At 39.7% G+C, this 21,892-nt stretch overlaps 2 protein-coding genes across 4 annotated transcripts in view; both read right to left on the bottom strand.

Moving 5' to 3' along the window:
* kcnh1b (potassium voltage-gated channel, subfamily H (eag-related), member 1b) overlaps positions 1-13,133 on the bottom strand; it is a 72,005-nt gene extending 58,872 nt beyond the window's left edge. For 2 of the 3 annotated variants that reach the window (XR_016145931.1, XM_039657253.2), the window contains exons 1-5: positions 12,960-13,133; positions 9,539-9,662; positions 8,464-8,570; positions 8,250-8,378; positions 7,887-8,005 (exon numbers count right to left, since the gene is read on the bottom strand). Coding sequence is in view for 2 of the 3 variants with exons in the window: in XM_039657253.2 (XP_039513187.2) it covers positions 7,887-8,005; positions 8,250-8,378; positions 8,464-8,570; positions 9,539-9,662; positions 12,960-13,032 (552 nt within the window). In the remaining variant the exon portion in view is untranslated. Of the gene's footprint in view, positions 1-7,886; positions 8,006-8,249; positions 8,379-8,463; positions 8,571-8,750; positions 8,924-9,538; positions 9,663-12,959 lie in introns of those variants that run through there. The other variant, XM_039657255.2, reaches the window with a different exon arrangement.
* A 2,802-nt stretch (positions 13,134-15,935) lies between these two features.
* Positions 15,936-21,610, bottom strand: fetub (fetuin B). The gene is made up of 7 exons (XM_039657305.2): positions 21,260-21,610; positions 20,915-21,028; positions 20,741-20,828; positions 18,045-18,211; positions 17,812-17,925; positions 16,822-16,908; positions 15,936-16,658 (listed from the first exon to the last, which is right to left on the bottom strand). Exons 1-7 carry the CDS (start codon positions 21,455-21,457, stop codon positions 16,023-16,025), a joined length of 1,404 nt encoding a protein of 467 aa, XP_039513239.2. The 5' UTR covers positions 21,458-21,610; the 3' UTR covers positions 15,936-16,022.
* Between the last annotated feature and the right edge of the window lie 282 nt (positions 21,611-21,892).

A 21,892-nucleotide genomic window follows, 5' to 3' on the forward strand; every position in this document is an offset into this window, starting at 1 on the left:
GTCGATGCTTTGATCCGCTCCCGTCGACCAGTCCGGTTTAACCAACGTTTCCAGTCTGAGAATTTCGCCGAACCTGAACCCATGCAAGTAGGATTCTCTCATCTCACGCCAGAGGAGAGAGAACGTCGCAGACAACAAAGACTCTGCATGTATTGTGGCCAGTCAGGACATCTGAAGTTCGCCTGTCCAGTTCGCCCGACAACCGCTCCTCGCCCGGTGAGTTCATGCTCAGAAAGCCTATTGAAACCTTCTAACTTCAAATTACCCATTATTATCACTATTAGAGGAGAACAGATCAATGCCATGGCTCTTATAGATTCCGGTGCCGCGGGGAATTTCATATCTCATACTTTCGCTGATCATTGCAAGCTCAAACTAATTCCCTGTCTTTCCTCCTTGGCAGTGGAGGCGCTAGATGGCAGACCCCTAGGGGAAGGAAGAATTCAAAATAAGACCGAAGAAGTTGAACTACGCGTCAGCTCCCTGCACACTGAACTGATCAGCTTTTATGTCATACAATCACCTCATCACCCCATAGTATTGGGTTTTCCCTGGTTACAAGCTCATAATCCGCAAATTTCCTGGTCAGAGGGGCAAATCATACAATGGAATCTTTCATGTCACGATCGCTGTTTAACCCCGGTAATCCGCGCCCCTTCTCACGCAGCAAATAACGAGTCTCGAAGTGTTTGTGAAATTGATTTACCCCGAGAAAATTCAAGCCCAGTGTCCAAGACAGATCCAGAAACAATAAATATTGAGGAAACAGAGATACCCATCGTTTATGCTGATCTCAGGGAGGCATTCAGCAAGAAGAGGGCTTCCCAACTTCCCGAACACCGCTCCACTGACTGTGCTATCGATCTCATCCCAGGTTCCACTCCACCCCGAGGCCGAGTATTCCCGTTATCACAACCCGAATCTGACGCCATGAGAACCTATATCCAGGAGGAACTCGCTAAGGGCTTCATTCGTCCGTCTACCTCTCCCGCTGCAGCCGGATTCTTCTTTGTTAAGAAAAAAGATGGAGGTTTACGACCCTGCATCGATTACCGGGCTCTTAATGATATCACTGTAAAATTCCGTTATCCTCTTCCTCTAGTGCCAGCAGCTCTCGAACAACTTCGGCAGGCCAAATTCTTCACCAAACTGGATCTACGCAATGCTTATAATTTAATCCGTATCCGAGAGGGGGATGAGTGGAAAACGGCATTTTCTACCACTAGTGGGCACTATGAGTACCTCGTCATGCCGTTCGGATTATCCAACAGTCCGTCTGTGTTTCAATCTTTCATGAATGATATTTTTCGAGACATGCTGGACAAGTGGGTGATAGTCTACATAGACGACATTCTGATTTATTCAAATTCCATGGAGGAACACGTTCAGCAGGTCAGACTAGTTCTCGAACGACTCATCCAGCATCAACTCTTTGCCAAAGCTGAAAAATGTGAATTTCATCAGACAAGCACATCATTCCTGGGTTATATTATCAGTCATGAGGGGGTCGCCATGGACGAAGGAAAGGTAAAGGGGGTCCTGGAATGGCCATTACCACAGACTCTAAAGGAACTACAACGTTTTCTAGGATTTGCAAACTTTTACCGAAGATTTATCCGCAATTTCAGCATCATTGCTGCCCCTCTCACGGCTATGACCAAACGCCCATCATCCAAATTGAAATGGTCTAGCGAGGCAGAACAGGCGTTTAAAGAACTGAAATCCCGATTTACGTCAGCACCCATCCTCCATCATCCAGATCCCGAGAAGCAGTTCATTGTGGAGGTGGATGCGTCCAGCACTGGTGTAGGAGCAGTGTTGTCACAACGACAAGGAAATCCAGAGAAAATGTATCCATGCGCCTTTTTCTCCCGCAAACTTTCACCGGCTGAGCGAAATTATGATGTGGGGAACAGAGAGCTACTGGCTATGAAACTTGCACTAGAGGAATGGCGACATTGGCTGGAGGGAGCAAGTCAGCCCTTCATCATTTTTACGGATCACAAGAATCTAGAGTATTTACGGTCGGCTAAACGTCTCAACCCTCGCCAAGCAAGATGGGCGTTATTCTTCACCCGTTTCCAGTTTACTGTCACATATCGCCCAGGGTCCAAAAATATCAAGGCTGATGCTCTTTCCCGTCAAGCTGAAGGTACCATTCAGAGTCCTGCTTCAGAAAACATCATCCAACCCAATCTACTGGTGGCTCCCGTCCAATGGGACATCATCACAGAAATCCAACAGGTTAACAGTCACACCCAGATCCCATCCGCATGTCCAAACAACCGACTATACGTCCCGGAATCTCTCAGAATCAGACTCGTCGACCACGTTCATTCAACTCCCAGCTCTGGACACCCAGGGATTACAGCAACTATCCAGCTCCTCCAAAACCGCTTTTGGTGGCCAACCCTAGCATCTGATACCACTAAACATGTGAAGAACTGTGTTAACTGTAACATGTCCAAAACACCCAGACAGCTACCTGCAGGCCTATTAACACCACTCCCCACACCTCAACGCCCCTGGTCTCATATCGCAATCGACTTCATCACCGATCTACCCAAATCTCAGGGACACACCACCATCCTTACCATAATTGACAGGTTCTCCAAGGCTTGCAGACTCATACCCCTACCCAAACTCCCCACCGCCTTTGAAACTGCTGAAATTCTCTGCAATCAAGTCTTTCGCTTTTACGGTCTACCTGAAGACATTGTCTCCGATCGTGGTCCCCAGTTCACTTCAAGGGTTTGGAGTGCGTTCTTTAAAAATTTAAACGTAAACATCAGCTTAACCTCAGGATACCATCCTCAATCCAACGGTCAGACAGAACGGTTAAATCAAGAAATCACACGCTTTTTAAGGGCTTACTGCCAAAAGGAACAAACAGAGTGGAGCAGATACTTGTTTTGGGCGGAATATGCGCAGAATTCATTGGTCAAACCAGCTACAGGACTAACCCCTTTCAAGTGTATACTCGGCTTCCAACCTCCACTGTTTCCCTGGTCCGGAGAACCGACGGAACTACCTTCTGTAACAGAATGGCTACAAAAGAGTGAAAGGATCTGGAATCAGGCCCATACTCATCTTCTGCATGCTGTCCGAAGACAAGAACTACAGGCCAATCGTCATCGACGCCCTAGCCCTCACTACAGCGCTGGTCAATGGGTGTGGCTCTCCACTAGAGATCTGAGACTCCGACTTCCCTGCCGTAAACTCAGTCCCAGGTATGTTGGTCCATTTCAAATAGTAAAACAAGTTACCCCTGTGTCTTTTCGCTTGGATTTGCCTGCTGATTACCGCATCTCTCCTACCTTCCATGTATCCCTCCTGAAACCTGCTGTGGGTCCGAGGGGAGTGTCGGAAGCGGGAGTCACAGCCCCAGATCCTGCACCGCTCCTGATCAACGGCGAGGAGGCATACCGTGTGCACGAAGTGCTGGACTCCAGGCGCCGGGGTAATGTTCTCCAGTATCTGGTGGATTGGGAGGGGTACGGTCCGGAGGAACAATCTTGGATCAACGCCAGTGATATTCTGGACCCATCACTCACAGAGGAATTCCACCGCAACTATCCGGAGAAACCGGCCCCTCGACCTCGTGGAAGACCCCGGCGTCGTCAACCTTCTCGCCTCAGGAGCTGCTCGCAGGAGGGGGGCTCTGTTACGGAGCAGGCTCCCGCTCCGCCTCCTCTCAACCAGCAGAGGGAGCCATCACCGGAGTATTAATCATAGCAGGACTCCATTCTCCATAATGCACCACTACTGGGACTGATTACACACACACCTGAATCTCATCGGACTTCCTATATAAGCCACACTCATACATTCACCCAGTGCGAAGTATTGCATTGCCACGGCTGTAATGACTGAGCGTTTTTCCCTTGCCTGCCTTTCCTGTGTACCGACCTTGATCTGTTCTGCCACTCTCGTTAGTCTGCTGCCTGCCCCGACCCGGATTGTTTTGGATTATTGTTGTTTGCTGCCTGTCCTGATTCTCTGCCTGTTATTCGACCATTCTCTGAGCCTGTTCTGTGATAACCCTGCCTTGCCTATCTCTGACCCTTGCCTGTCTGACTTACCTTCAATAAAGCTGCATATGGATTCAAACATGTCTCGGGTGCCGTTACAAGTATATACATGAAAATATTTCTTAAATATATACAATATAACTTTTTTTTTTACATTGTTTAATTACATTTTTTTTTCCTTGGGTGATGGGGTTGTAGGGTTGGGTATCGAGAATCGAGTATCGATTGGAACCAGGACTAACTTTTCGTTTTTCCCGGAATCGTTCAAAAGTTAAAATTTCGATTCCTAGTTTCGATATTCACAGTCCATCGAGCGGAAGAAGAAACCGCTGAACAACACCAACGAAGAAGCGTCTACCAGAAGTGTTGGCATAACCGCCCAAGTCGAACATGAGTAGCTTACGTCGGCGGTCCAAAGTGTGACTTCACTTTTCTAAAAATAACGAAATCTCTGCAAAATTTGTGACAAAAGGAGTATTTCCTTCAGAAAGACCGTTTGTTAGCAAGGTTAGCTAAACTTTTTTGACCCTGCCTCTTAAAAGACTCGGAATTGAGAATCGTTAGGAACCGGAATCGAAACAAGGAATCGGAATCGGAATCAGAATCGTTCAAATTCAAACGATACCCAACCCTATGGGGTTGACAATATTTTTTGACTATTCTCCGGTCTCTATATCCTGTAATTATTTTAAAAGTTTTAGAAAAAAGAAAAAGATTTAAAAAAACATACATAAATCATTTGAAAGTCAATGAACACTCTAGCAAAAATGTATAATTTATTCACTGCCAAATGTTGCATGTAAAGGTTGCATGTACAGTATATGTAACAAGCAAAGTATTTATTATAATGCACTTTAAAAACCATTGACAAATACTGTCAGAAAGATATCAGCTCTGGTGTTGTCCATACCAGAAGTGATGTTGTACAATGAGGATGTTGTCATGTCACCATCAGTGTCCAAATGTGTAGTTTGCAAGGGTCTTTACTTACTTACCAGTGCCTGAATCTGTGTACACAATACCAAGTCACGACCAAGGACAGGGATCTGATAGAGATGCACCTTGAGCTCTCATGTTTTCGATTAGTCACAGACTCTACAATACACTTAAAGAGGACATATTATGCCCATTTTTTACAAGATGTAATATAAGTCTCAGGTGTCCCCAGAATGTCTCTGTGACATTTCAGCTCAAAATACCCCACAGATATTTGAGAGGAGGCAAAAGCATGCTGTTTTCGAGCATCTATCTTTAAATGTCAATGAGTGTCTGCTCCAACCCAATCCAGAATAGTGCCAGAGATGGTCTGATTATTGATACCAATCACATTACAGCCTTGACATCATTGAATTTAATTCAGAGTTGTGCGACAGTCAATCACTGTTTGCCGTAAACTGAATCATACCTGTCCCGCTCAATCCAAAACTAATCTTTAAGAGCAAACATGGTGAAGTTTTGCCAATGGACTGAAGTGAAAGCAGTGTGGTAACACTTTATATTCAATAAAGTGTTCTTTATATTCTAAAGTGAAGGTCATGGTAACCCACGAGTGATGACTCAAGTATTACCAAATCATTCAGAAGACATTACTAATTATTTGGATCATTATTCTAAATTGAAAAACAAGATGACTCCCTAATAATGACTGAAGTCATTGTAAGCTGAATGAACAGAAGGAATGCTGATTTGCAATATTGTGAAATCACATTTTTTGGTTCAGAAAATATTCTTTTTTTTTTTTTTTTAAATTGTCTTGTGATAGTTGTAAATCTACTGTTAGACATTGTTCGTTCGTAGACAAATTAAACTAGTGTAAGCTAAGCATGTTTAGCTGAAGAATCCTGCAGTGTGTGAATGTGTGTGAGAACAGAATTTGGATGCTGTTGGTGGTGAGAATAATTTGAAACAAGAAACTAAGAGAGGAAATTCACTAATGCTGTCACCCATTCCACTCCTTAGTTCACTATATCTACCTGAACATTAGGACACTGATGACTCAATACAATTATGTGGTTTAAGCTGAAAAAGTGCAATGTCTGCTTAATCTGCACAGCATGTGGTTCATAAGCTCAAAGTATACTACAGTTTTGACACAAACGGTTAGCTTACAGCGAACACATGGCTTTTCATACATACAATTCAACAATATTATTGATCTGTCTGCATTGACACCATCATATGAGAACTGAACTAATCTGGACGATGACATCACCGTTTTCTCCAGAGCGGCTAAATTAACTAAATTAATAACTTTTTTACAACAAAAATGATGCAGTTTTCTTCTAGATCTGCTGCAGAGCCGAAACAAACTTGGTTCCCTTATCAAAATCCCTTGTGAACGAAAATCTGATGTTTTAATACAGCTTTAAGTTTATATTATTACACTGTGAAACTACATATAAAGATCAAGCAGTGCTGTGAAAACAGTTGTGAAGGATTTTTTTACTCATCATTCACTAAAATATATTTCAGTTATACACACAGAGACTCATGAATCTCAACAATGATGACAATCAACAACAAGAAAAAAAAATCTAATCTGACCATCACAAAATATGCTACTAAAAGCAACAGCAAAAATAAAAGCAAAAAGTAAAAATTAAAGAAAATAACCAGAAAATGCAGCTACATTATTTATTTGTTCTGCAATGCATGCTGGGAGTCATGGGTGATTCTTCTGTACTATGCTGGTACCCAAAATGGATTGCAGCATGAAACATTTGACTGTCACCATTGTTGAGATTCATATGTTGATTCTTTGTTTGTGTGTGTCTGGCTGATCTACAGTAAAAGTTCAAAATGTCCTGAGCAAAAACATTACAATTTGTCATATTCTATGGTTGTCAAAACCCTGATAGATCTCAAACTGTAAAATCACAATGATCCCATAATCAAAAATACAAAACATCACCCATATAAATACATTAGACAATAAAAGAGCTCATTGAATCGGCCTACTCTATAATAATTGTGACCATTAATAAATAATCACTGTCACCTGATCCTGTGTTCTTTCAGCTTTTTTGCCATACCAAATGCATTTTCAGCAGCCAAAGATAAACTACTTTGCAATAGTCAACGGTCAACTAAAGCAAACACCGATCACCATCATGGTAACATCAAATGAAAAAAAAATGACATCGAAACCTTCTAATTTTTAACAGTGTACTGCAGTTTGGACTCAAATGATATGAACAGAGACTAGCGGGTAAAGTATACTCCATTTGATAGTACCTTTCTCTGTCCAGTATCTGCACTATTTCTCTCCAGAACCTTTGTACATGTCTAAACTACACTTGCAAGAATTAGTTACACTTTATTTTAAGGTGTCATTGTTACATATATTTAAGTACTGAATTATTTAGTTAGCTAGGGTGGGATTTGATTGAGGGTTGGTTGCATGTAATTATGCATAATTTGCTGTTGTTATTGTGGTAAGTACATGTAACATATGTAACAAGGACACTGCAACATAAAGTGTTACGCAAGAATCTCTTGTTGTTCCGTCTTTTTTCAGGCTCATTTTTGATCTGAGCACACAGCGACAAATTAATCTGGACGTATGTACTATTCTGATGATGTCATTTACATCACGTGCACTGTATGCATACCCTATAGCGTGTCAAAATGTGCTCAGAAAGCGTTTTGGAGCCGATGCAGGAACTGAGGGGGGAAGTTGATGTGGAGTGTGTGACGTGAACAGCAGCCGCACATGTTGGAGATTTATCTCAAGACAGCAGAGGGGCTTTTGGGATTGCAGCACACACTCTTGGCCAAGAGGGCTCAGGTATAAATGGATGGAGTGTTGCTTTGATGAAAGTGCTAGAACACACACACACACACAACAGTGATCACCTCGGCCAGACGGGAGTGCTTGTGGACGTTCTCGCCCTTGTGGACAGTGGGTGCCAGCTGCTGTAAAACACCACGGCTGCTGGTCAACGCCCGCGTCAGGCGAGCAAACTTTCCCCAACCTTTAGTCGTATAAAAAGAGGAAATGGTTAGAGGATTAAAAATTGTGTGTTATAAATCAGTATTATGAAGTGTGTAGTTTCATTCCTGCATGATAAATATAAAAAAAACAAACAGAAATTGTTCCAGCAGTGAAAACAACATCCTGATTAAATCTGAAGTCAAACAGAGAACAGCTTTCACTTTCCTAATGCAATTTGCACCTATTGAAATGTTTTGGCTGATGGGAAATGAGTCAAATCAAACCTTTAGAGGAGTCATCTTCAATAGGCTGCTTGAACGCAGTGATATCACTGAAGGTGCAGAGGAAGAGTACAACTTTGTCCTGTTCGTTTCGGATGGGAGCAATTTTGATGAAGAACCACACTGGCATCCCTGCAATACCAGCATTTTCTTTTTAATTCCTTGATAAATATGATAAGAATAAACTCTTTCAAATGATTTCAAATAGACAACTCACGGTTCTTCTTGTACATAAGTATTTCAAAGGAGTTCATCTCATAGTTCTCAAAGGTCTGGCGGACTTTATCGCAGGTTTCTTTGTCAGTGAGTTCCCCATACATGAAGCTGAGAGAAGGACAAAGAGGCGTACATAACCAATCTCTATTAAAATACTGAGTGAGCCATAAACTCAAGCTGTGAGCCATGTTGCCAAATCCATGATTGAACAACTTGAGGTTGCGGTTATTCTCCATTAAATGGTTATGGGTCCTGATTTGTTAAAGGAGTAGGTCATAATTTACTCACCCCCACGTTTTCCAAGATGTTCATGTCTTTCTTTTTTCGGTTTTTGAGGAACACACTCCAGGATGATTCTCCATATAGTGACTTCAATGGTCCAACGGGTCGAAGATCCAGATGTGAGTTTCAGTGCAGCTTCAAAGTCTCGACACGATGCAGCCGAGGACTAAGAGTCTGATCTAGACAAACCAGCCGACATTTATGACAAAATAAACATTTACTTTTTAACCACAAATGCTTGTCTTGCACTACCTCTGCGATGCAAGTTAATCACGTTGATGCAGATGTAAGTACAAACCAAGTGTTTACAAGGCCAACGTGCAAAGACTAAGTCAAACGCCATTTATAAAAATAAAAAAATGCCATCAAATTAAAATGTAAAACAACAATGTAAAATGTAAAATGAGAGTTTTTCCTACACTACATTTTCCACCAACGTCACATTTGACCTTTCCATGAAGTTATGGACGTTCAAGATGAGGATTTGTGGTTAAAAAGTATGTTGATGGTTTGTCTAGATTAGACTCTTAGTCTTCGGGTGGATCGTGTCGAGACTTTGAATCTGCACTGAAACTCACATCTGGACCTTCGACCCGTTGGACCATTGAAGTCACTATATGGAGAATCATCCTGGAGTGTGTTCCTCAAAAACCTTCATTTCTTTTCCACTGAAGAAAGAAAGACCTGGACATCTTGGATGACGTGGAGGAGAGAAAATTATGAAGAATTGTTAATTCTGAAGTGAACTACTCTTTTAACTGATGCCGTTTAATTATAAATAAAGAGGGGAGCACCTGCATGTGCTGCTCTTCTGCATGACTTCGGCACGATGGTAACCAGACAGCTTGCAGAATCCATCATTGCTGTAGACAATAGGCCAATCCACAATTTGGGCATTCCCCAAAACAAAATTGGTGTCTGCCAGGAAGGAATGAAACATTGTTTTTTTATATTGTGGTAACATCAGCAATGATATAGGGGTCTCAAACGTCAAGACTTAATTCTGATATAAGATAAAACACTAGCTCCCACATTCACCTTAAAGGAGTAGTTCACTTTTAAAAAAAACTTTTGCTGATAATTTACTCACCCCCATGTCATCCAAGATGTCCATGTCTTCCTTTCTTCAGTCGAAAAGAAATTAAGGTTTTTGATGAAAACATTCCAGGATTTTTCTCCATATAATGGACTTCAATGGGAACCAAACGGTTCAAGGTCCAAAAGACAGTTTCAGTGCAAACTGTTCAAAGGGCTTTAAACGATTCCAGACGATGAATATGGGTCTTATCAAGCGAAACGATCGCTCATTTAAAAAAAAAAAAAAAAGTTTAAGTTTTATAAGCTCAAATGATCGCCTTGCTCTGTTCTGTGATGAGCGTTCGTGACTCTCCTGTTCGAACTCGTTCACCAAAATGAAAAAATCTTGTTTCGAGTCAAGGGTCCTAGATAAGACCCTTATTCATCGTCTGGAATCGTTTAAAGCCCTTTGAACAGTTTGCACTGAAACTGCCTTTTGGACCTTGAACTGTTTGGTTCCCATTGAAGTCCATTATATGGAGAAAATCCTGGAATGTTTTTATCAAAAATCTTAATTTCTTTTCGACTGAGAAAAAAAGAAAGACATGGACATCTTGGATGACATGGGGGTGAGTAAATTTTCAGCAAGTTTTTTTTTAAAAGTGAACTACTCCTTTAAGCTGCGGTCACATTAGCCAAATTTCACAGGGCAAAAACTATCCATCATACATTACTAGTGTTGCAATGTTTGAAGTCACTTTCAAACCAAGCAGCTTTCTGTTGCTCAACATGGCGAATGCACATGACCAACTTCTGAAATCTGTGTGGGGAAATCTTTGACCCCCATGCAACATCCTCAAATTCGCTGAACAATGGTAAATGTGACGGCAACTTTACTTTTGAAGAAATAAACCATTCCATGGGTGAATTCTGGAAATATATGGTTACGGCATCTGCTAGCAGTGGCGACAATGCCTGATATCTGATACGATTCTTTTAAATAAACATTTAGAGCAACTTAAACACTGAGTTTAACAATGCTTCACAGATAACTCTTAATCGGATGCCCGAACTGCATCGTCAAATACAGTGAAACACAAGAATCCAGTGCTAATGTTGTTTACCAACAGACAGCCAATCGTTAATGACCTCATTAAATATTCATGAGCTTTCTACAGAGTAGAATGTAAAGAGAGATCAAACAGGATTACTTTAAAACACAAAAAAGAAAATGGGGATTTCCTTTATTGTCCTATAATGTGATTTCACCAGCAAGTGATTAAAGGTGTAGCTCATCATTTACAGATTTGGCCTCTTCTTTATTAGGGTGTTAATGCTTCCCACAAATTCCCTTGATTACATAACAATATAGTGAAAGCACATTAGCAGTACAATATACAGACAATGAATTAAGGGATAAGAGAAATCACTTCTACTGATCTAGATCTACAAACTACAGCGATGGTAAACAGAAACAGCACCACAGTGGGATGGATGGGACTGAATCACAGCGAAACTTTAGCTATATACCTGTCTGTCTATGAGAAAATGTCCAAACTGAAAAGTTGAAAGGAAAAAGTTACAGCAAGAACAAAACATTTTTTAATAAACTTTTAGATTTTTGTCCTGTCTTTATTCCCAAAATTATCAATTCTAAAAACGCATACAAATATATATATATATATATATATATATATATATATATATATGCAATGTGTAATCTGCAGGTTAATAATAATACATGATTATATATAATATGCAATATACACTCTCAAAAAAAGGTACAAAAGCTGTCACTGGGGCTGTACCTTTTTAAAAGGTATACTTTTGTACCCAAAGGATGCATATTGGTACCGTAGTGGTACATATTAGCACCTAAAATGTACATATTAGCACCTAAAGTGTACATTTTAGCCCCTAAATGTACATATTAACACCTAAAATATACTTATTAGCACATAAAATGTACATATTAGCACCTAAAATGTACATATTAGCACCTAAAATGTACATATTAACACCTAAAATATACTTATTAGCACATAAAATGTACATATTAGCACCTAAAATTTACATATTAACACCTAAAGTGTACATATTAACACTTAAAATGTACATATTAGCACCTAAAATGTACATATTAACACCTAAAATATACTTATTAGCACATAAAATGTACATATTAGCACCTAAAATTTACATATTAACACCTAAAATGTACATATTAGCACCTAAAATGTACATATTAACACCTAAAATATACTTATTAGCACATAAAATGTACATATTAGCACCTAAAATTTACATATTAACACCTAAAATGTACATATTAACACTTAAAATATACATATTAGCACCTAAAATGTACATATTAACACCTAAAATATACTTATTAGCACATAAAATGTACATATTAGCACCTAAAATGTACATATTAACACCTAAAATATACTTATTAGCACATAAAATGTACATATTAGCACCTAAAATTTACATATTAACACCTAAAGTGTACATATTAACACTTAAAATGTACATATTAGCACCTAAAATGTACATATTAACACCTAAAATATACTTATTAGCACATAAAATGTACATATTAGCACCTAAAATTTACATATTAACACCTAAAATGTACATATTAGCACCTAAAATTTACATATTAACACCTAAAATATACTTATTAGCACATAAAATGTACATATTAGCACCTAAAATTTACATATTAACACCTAAAATGTACATATTAACACTTAAAATATACATATTAGCACCTAAAATGTACATATTAACACCTAAAATATACTTATTAGCACATAAAATGTACATATTAGCACCTAAAATGTACATATTAGCACATAAAATGTACATATTAGCACCTAAAATTTACATATTAACACCTAAAATGTACATATTAGCACCTAAAATGTACATATTAGCACCTAAAATGGACAAAAGTTTACCTTTTGAAAAGGTACAGAGTGTTTTTCTGAGAGTGTATACATACATACTCAAGCAGTGCAGTCTAAAACAACAAATTATTCAATGTGTGGAATGCCAAATAAAAAATATTGTGGTACAACAGTATGAGACCTGAATGGTTGTACTATATGTACAAGCACGTGGAGTGAGTTGACTGTAATGTTGCAGAATAAATGATTTCCCCAATAGGATAAAGTGAAAGGCTTCTCTCACCGTTGGAGCGGCGGACTATATTCTCCAGGAAAGTATTCTGCGGGGCCACCAGTCCTCTGCGTCCCCCGGCCATCCCTGCTCCTCATGCGGTCTGAGATCAGTGTGAGGATGAGGAGGGCACCTGTCCGAAAGCAGCCTACATGATTCTGGCAGAGTAAAGAGCCCGATTCGGGATATGAAGCACCCCCCCCCCCCCCCCCCCCCCCCCGCTGCTGAAGAGCCAACCAGAGCCTCCCATAGACAACATCTGTGTGATGAGATCCAGCATGTGCAGAGTCTGACCCTCACGGAGACATCTGTTGGGGAGAGGGAGAACTACAGAAAAAACAACGCCTGAAAATTACTGCAACACATTTGAGCTTGTTCTGTACAATTTCAGGGTGTAAAACGCAGAGACCCCAAACTGCACCGCTGCTCGGGTTCCGCTTGATTTCCCACTGAATTCTACAGTTAAAGGAGTAGTTCACTTTTGAAAAAAACATTTGCTGATAATTTACTCACCCCCATGTCATCCAAGATGTCCACGTCTTTCTTTCTTCAGTCGAAAAGAAATTAAGGTTTCTGATGAAAACATTCCAGGATTTTCTCCATATAATGGACTTCAATGGGAACCAAACGGTTCAAGGTCCAAAAGACAGTTTCAGTGCAAACTGTTCAAAGGGCTTTAAACGATTCCAGACAATGAATAAGGGTCTTATCAAGCGAAACGATCGCTCATTTGAAAAATATAAAGTTTAAGTTTTATAAGCTCAAATGCTCGCCTTGCTCCGTACTGTGATGCACAGTCGTGACTCTCCTGTTCGAACTCGTTCATCAAAATGAACAAATCTTTTTTTGAGTCATGACTCAAAGGGTCCTAGATAAGACCCTTATTCATCGTCTGGAATCGTTTAAAGCCCTTTGAACAGTTTGCACTGAAACTGTCTTTTGGACCTTGAACCATTTGGTTCCCATTGAAGTCCATTATATGGAGAAAATCCTGGAATGTTTTCATCAAAAACTTTCATTTCTTTTCGACTGAAGAAAGAACGACACGGACATCTTGGATGACATGGGGGTGAGTAAATTATCAGCAATATTTTTTTTTTAAAAGTGAACTACTCCTTTAAATATCAAACGCCACTTAGCCTTCTAGTCCCATTTGCACTAAAAGCCCTATATCTGCTGAACTCCAAGACCAAATTTAACTAAATTTGGCAATCATCAACAACGGGACATTCTGAGGATGCATGCAAAATTTTGTCCAATTCTGTCCATGGTGTAAAACTAAAACCTGGTCATATTTATTGTATTGCCATTAGTATAGCACTTGTGTTAAGCAATGTGTACAAACAGAATTTTTGTTGCTGTTGAATAGAGTTGTGTTTTTTTTACCATAGAAATTGTAATTCACCACAAATTCAAAATAAAAACATTTACAGTACACCAGACTTAAACCACGTTAGGAGCATGCTTGATTGTAACACACCATTTTAAGCAAATATCAACTTAAATAAATTTCACATATGGCTGATAAATTTGTGTTGAATTGCAGGTTTATGAAAAAAATACTAATACTTATTTTTAAATATGATTGCACATTAAACACACAACTTTGTGAAAGTTTAGGTCCATGCATGATGGAGTAGTGTGTCATTATGGCAAAGGTTTTGTTTTTTGAATATGTAATTATTTCCTCAGGTATACACATGTATACACTATTTTACTTCCTAGTAGAACTTCAGTAGAAATTAGTAGAAGAGAAAATTACCCCAAATGGCCCATCAATGTGTTAGGACTTTATGAATTACACTGATAAACAATTCCTTGGGCAAAGACAGTTTGATAGACCTTGAATTTCATTCTTTGAGTCAATGCTGCCATCTATAGGAAAACAGGCGTTTAATTAAAAAAGAAAGAATTTCTAGAGTTTACTGCCATCTAGAGAAAACACAGCATTACTGTGTGAGTGTGTGCTCCAGCCAACACAATACAAACACAAATCTTGAGATACATGTAATTATTGGTTATATGCTGTTAATTTCCTTTTGGTTTAATGCACTGTTCGATGTTTGTTATACTTTAACTTAATAGCAATTCATCAGGATGGCAATCCTTAATGTAACAATATATAGTGTAAATCACGTTTGAGAATTCTGCTGGCTACTGTATACAGGCCACTATACAGACTTTATGATTTTCTATCATAGTTAGTACCGTCTGCAGATAAAGTAATTGTTGGTGATTTTAATATACATGTAGATAATGAAAAAGATGCATTGGGATTGGCTTTTAAATAATAAGCCGACTACATTATTGACTAAATCTGATTTCGCTCTCCTTCTGAAGTAGGAAGGGGAAATTATTTTAATATTACCACCCCTCGCGAGTGCATAACCCGTTTTAACACAATGGCAACATATGAGCAAAGCATGTAAACTGTTCTGTGGTTGCTGCATTTACTGGTGCATTATTTTACCAAAACATGTCACGGCTGTCTTATAAACACTCAGGGAACTGTCAACTTGTGAAAAAGTTAAATATGACAGAACATGCAAGTCGATGAGATGAATCAATGTAACCACATCAACAACATAAATGTATCCACTTACCATTCAGAAACATCCAGTTGCATCTAAACGTTTAACCTCTTCCTGAATCTCTCTGTAAGGCTGGACTTGCATCTGGTTATCAATGAGATTTAACTGAAATTCGCGTTTGTGCTTGTGTATGGATCGGCCTCTTCTGAACTGAGGCGGAGCAGCAGATAATTTGCATTTAAAGGGACACACACAAAAGGCACACAAAGGATTGTCAGCTGAAACTTCACAGAGACATTCTGGGGACACCGTAGATTTATACATAAACACAATCATGCAAAGAAAAAAAGCAGTCAACCCCCCCTTTAATAACATTACACCACTGGATTTGCTCAGTGTTGCCATATGATGAAGATGACTGCTGTACATCTAAAAAGAAAGCTCACACGAGCATCAATGACTGCCAAAACATGCTTTATTGCACAAAGCATTATAGTACCTCTTGCAGTATTTATGACACTGTACACTGAATATCCAGAGGTCTCTAGACAGTGGTTTTAAAGAGCGGATCCTCACTGACGACCTGCTTGAGGATCCCGTTCTCGATGGTGGACGGAGCAGGGCACTCGGGGGACCTGGTGCTGGGGAAGGCCTGGATGCTGGGTTCCCTCTGTCCTGGGATCTGGGGGTCCGGGAGGAACGGGAGGGTGGAGGCCTGTGGAGGTCCTGCAGCAGGGCTCTCAGGGAACGCTGGAAGGGTCATGGGCTTGTCCACAGGAGGGAGGACAACGACCATCCCTTCAGGGCGCCTCACTGGGGTTTGATGGGCATGTTCGTGGTGGTGGTGGTGGTGCTCGTGCTCATGGAGGTGTCTGTGTTTGTGCTCGTGGTCCAGAACCAGCTCGTGGTCATGCTCATGGGTCTCATTCTTGTGAGCGTACTGGTGGTGGTGGTGCTCCCACTCGCCCTGAGCGTGCTCATGGGCCTGGGCGTGATGGCCGTGAACATGCTCGTGGTCGTGAGAGTGGGTGTGTGTGTGGCCCTCGCCGTGAGAGTGAGTGTGGTTGTGTTTGGTTTGGTCATGCTCATGGTCGTGTCCTAAAGACGAGCCTGTTGTGCTGCTGTGACTGTGATCATGTTCACCTCCAATCAAATGCTTTTTCTTCTGCTCTTCAGCCGCCTAAAAAAATACAGTAAATGAAAGTCTGAATAAAATCTGACTCAGTATTAAAGACTAACTTGGCTGATTTTCAAGTTTTCTTGAAAGCCCATCTTGCAAGTGGTGAATTAGCCCTTTAAGAGAAGTGGTTTGTTTTGATGCTGTTGAAAATGGGTAATCTTACCTCTGGTTCGAAGATCTCACACTGAACACTGAGGTTCTCCTCACCCATGGCTGGGACAGAGTGAGACACTTTGCAGAATCCTTTGTGCTACACAGTGAAAGATCAGGAACACATGTGATAAACATTCCGGCGAACAATGAACCTTTGGTCTAATAAAACATCGGTACATAGTCAACCGTTCTCTGAGATTTATTTTCATGATAATCGAATGTAAAGAGTTTTTTCTCTATAAACTGTTTAGCGTATAATGCTAGTATATGGGGGCATTGACTAAGTAAAAAGAAATCGCTAGTTTATACCACTAATAAGGCTCAAAATAGCCCCACACTAACACAGTAACATAATGAGGCTCCATACATGCAAAACGAAGCATTGAGAACTTTGTAAGTGTACAGACCGTTTAATAAGAAGATACTTTATAAAGACAATTCACTTCGCGTATACAGACAGGAGCCATCTTAAAAAATAGTCTCGATAAGTCAAACCACGAATGTCGTGCTGAGTGATCTGAACTGTATGAAGTTCAGCGAACTTCTGAACTGTATGAACGGCGTTCGGGGGATCGACTTATCGAGACATTTTTTAAGATGGCTCCTGTCTGTATACATGAAGTGAACTGTCTTCATAAAGTATCTTCTTATTAAACAGTCTGTACACTTACAAAGTTCTCAATGCTTCGTTTTGCATGTATGGAGCCTCATTATGTTACTGCGTTAGTGTGGGGATATTTTGAGCCTTGTTAGTGGTATAAACTAGCGATTTCTTTTTACTTAGTCAATGCCCCCATTGCTAGCATTATACGCTAAACAGTTTTTAGAGATAAAACTCTTTACATTCGATTATCATTAAAAAAAACTCAGAGAACGATTGACTAGGTACCGATGTTTTATTAGACCAAAGGTTCATTGTTCGCCAGAGTTCTCCTTTATATAGCAAGGACAAACACAGCATACAATGACTATATTTCAATAGATAAGTCTGGTAACTTACCGCAAACTCACATGCCATGACTTCACATTTGGAGAGATCAGCTACATCGGTTTTGGAAGAGCAGGCCGTCTCTTGGATGGTGAGCTCCACAGTGTGGAATCTTCCGAAGTGAAGCTATAAAGACGAATCATATCGTATCATATACAAACATCATATCCGCATACAATTTGATGAAGCTTTCTGTACAAAAAAAGTGTTCATTCTCGAGATTAGTTACTTGCTCATTTACTTACCGATGACAAAACTTTTGTAATGTTCAGAGGCACGAAGTAGTTGGCCAGCGCACTCTCTTTATTGTATTTCTCCATGCCCATCTTCACGATCTTCAAGGCTTCTTCGTGGTCCTGAGGAAGCTGGACGGGGCAATCTGGGCAGCTTTCCCTGATTTTGGAGGCGGGCACTGCCGAGGGAGAGTCATGTTACTGCATTTGCCTTCTGTCAGCATATGAGGATGAACCATGTTGGGGAAAGTTACTTTGAAATGTAATGGATTACAATAATTGCGTTAGTTACTTTTTAAGAAAAGTAATGTGTTAGATTACTCTTTCGAGCTTGTTTTTTTTAATAACCATTTTTTGTTACACTTAAGAATACGTTTCCTTCGTTAATGATTAACTACACAAGAACCGATGAGTAACACAATATTAACAATCTAGTAACTATTATTAACTAAAAAGAAACTCTGATTAACAAACTAGTAAGTAATAGCGCATGATGAAAGTGGTAGTTCACTATTAACTAATCAATAACTACTATTTTTTGAATACTTCCCAGAGAACAAATGAAAATTGTATTAACAATCTAGTAACTATTATTAAATAAAAAGAAACTCTGATTATGAATTAGTAAGTAATAGTGTGCAGATTAAAGTGTTACATACTTCTGTGGGAATTACTAACTATTTGGATCTGTATTCTAAAGTGAAGATCATTGGACCTAACTAGTAATGACTCAAGTGTTACTACATGATCTAGTCATGACATGTCATTTTAAGAATTTGAGATTTTTGGTGAACTTTAGTATACTTTTAGAAAATTTCTTTAGAAGTATGTAGTAACACTTGAGTCATTTCTAGTTAGCTCCCATGATCTTCACTTTATTATACGGATCCAAATAATTAGTAATTCCCACAGAAATATGTAGTAACACTTTCATCAGTGCGCTATTACTTACTAGTTCGTTAATCAGAGTTTATTTTTAGTTAATAGTAGTTACTAGATTGTTAATAAACTTTTCAGTAGTTCTCTGGGAAGCATTAGTATTGATTAGTTAATAGTGAACTACCACTTTCATCTGTGCGCTATTACTTACTTGTTCCAGACTGATTTCATGAAGTAGCGTGTGTATGCCACGCCAATTCGTATTTCCATTTTTGGCGTGCTATCAAGACGCATAATCGCCTTTCAGCGTGTTTATGAACGCCGTTGACTTAACGTTATATAAATATATGACTTCCCAGACAGCAAACTGACATTGAATCAACGTGGAAACGACGTCTCTCATGACATTGAAACAACGTTGATTTGCTCATCGAATTAACGTTGAACCAACGTCAGACGCGGCATTCTTCAAAGCTAAATGAAATCGAAAATTGGTTTGCTTTCATAACGTTGAAACAACGCGTTGATTTCAAGTTGATTTTCCGTTAGTTTTGAAAGAATGACGCATCTGACGTTGGTTCAACGTTAATTCGATGAGCAAAACAATGTCAGATCAACGTTGTTTCGATGTCATATTTCCACGTTGATTCAATGTCAGTTTGCTATCTGGGTTACCTCAACCCCGTCCCTAAACCTAACCGTCACTGGGGTTAATGGCATTTATGACTGTTCCCTTACCATCCTAGGAAAAAAAAAGATATGACTTACCTCAACCCCATCCCTAAACTTAACTGTCACTGGGGTTAATGGCATTTATGACTGGAGATTTGACTGCGTGTACAGACACGCGGAATGATGCGGACGTTAATGGCGTAGACATACACGCATACACGCGGATACACGCGGATAGCTCAAAATGCGTAGAGATAACACGCCACCTGACTCGAAAGTGGCGTGTATGTTTACGCAAAAGTCATGATGTCATGTTGCTAGTTCGTTAATCAGAGTTTCTTGTTATAGTTACTAGATTGTTAATATTGTGTTACTTATTGTTTCTTGTGTAGTTATTCATTAACAAAGGGACCGTATTCTAAAGTGTTACCCTATTGTTTGCAAATATAAAGGCTGTTTCAGACTAAATTTGAAATAATGAGGCTGAAGGAAATGGAAATTTTCCAGCCCGATCTCATGAAAGTTCGTATCTATGGCACGGATGTCATTTCTCGTGGCATTTATACGCCAAAAACAGTTTTTGCGTGTATATGGCACGCGATTTTCGCGTACATATGATACGCACTTTTTTGCGTATAATACGCACGAACTCCCCACCCCCCTCCCCCCTAAACCTAACCCAGGGTTTTTTAGTGCGTACCATATACACGAAAAAAACACTTTTGGCGTATAAATGCCACGAGAAATGACAGTCGTGGTATAGATACGCATCTTCATGAGACTGTGTTGAAATTTTCACATACAGTTAGAGGGTGTAGTTAGAGCTATTCTGGATTGCAGAAGAATAGGATGCAGGAGAATTTTGAGGAATACTGATTTTGTGCATGCGCAAATGAGATGAGTAAATGCATGTTGTTCACATTTAGTCTAGATCTACAATCACAGTCATGTTCACACAACGCCTCTGTCTCTACTCTCAACATGAGGACAGGAGAGCTGTCAGTCTCCTGTAACTTCCATTACTTATTTGAAAAAGCAGTTTGATTTAAATTTAAAATTAATGCATTACTTTAAGAGTAATCTGATTACGTAACTCAAGTTACTTGTAATGCGTCACCCCCAACACTGATGATAAAACCCTGGTGTTCGATTATTACCTGGCCTCACGGTACAGCTATATTTGTACAGACGGGTGACTCTGTGAACTCTGTTCATGTACATAACGGCCTTGCACTGTCCATAGACCTGTCGATTGAGAAGGCTGTTAAAATACAGAACTAAACATCATTAACAAGTTATGGTGTTTTTTTTATGGATTAGCAAAACCATACTGGGTACTCTTCAGGGTTTCGGATTTCACAGTTTCTCCAGTTTTTCTTGCTGAGGACATGACATTTGGTCTCCAAAACATCAAGTGTCAAATAGAAGACAATCCCTGTTTCACCCTAAAAAAAAACAAAACAAAAAAAAGTTAATAAAAAAAATTAAAAATATGTTTTGTAAAATATGAAGCCATTGCGTCCCTTTAGATAGACAACGTCAATGGGACAGAAGGATCCCTAAAAAGTAATTTAGATTAAATGACTTTTAAATCAATTTAAATAATTACTCTTTTAATACAGTCTGTTGACTTGTAAAAGTATCCATATGAATACAAGAACCTGAAGATGACTCACATGCTTCACGTGATGGACATTGCTGAGGCGATCCAGGCTGAATACGTAGCCCTCGGTGCGGTCCAGATTGATTTTGTTCAAAGCTTCAGCGGCAGCACCGCTCGCTACAGCCTCTTGGCAGGATCCAGGGACCAACACGTCCACAGGGGCCCCGTGGACACACAGGAAAGCCATCATCAATACCACACACTGCTTCATGGTGGAGCTGCGCTCGTTCTCCCAGACACTGATGCTCCATGGAATCTGGTTTATATGTCATTTAAAAGCCACAAACCCCTCTCTCTTCTCCTGATTGGCTCCTGATGCCTGATTGAGTTTTAATCAACATCACAGGCCCCTTGCACTCACTCTGAGTGTGATCAAATGAATGATTGATTTAAGGGAGAGGGCAGGTTGCAACATGTTGTAGATCTGCATGGCTTACTGTTGGATGGCGAGTTCAAATACCTCTAGTGTTTGCAAACTGAGGTTGAACCCTAATCAAATCAATTGTGGATTTTGTAACTCTTTCTTCTTATGTTGCAACATGAGGCCATCGATTTTATTTCGCTGCACTGACAATATTGTAGTGTCAGAAAACTGTATGTCCCCATGATTTAATTAACAGGGACTGAACTTCTTTTAACTCTAATA

This window comes from Pimephales promelas, chromosome 2 (genome assembly GCF_988280905.1).
Source record: "Pimephales promelas chromosome 2, fPimPro1.hap1.1, whole genome shotgun sequence".
NCBI classification, from domain to species: domain Eukaryota; kingdom Metazoa; phylum Chordata; class Actinopteri; order Cypriniformes; family Leuciscidae; genus Pimephales; species Pimephales promelas.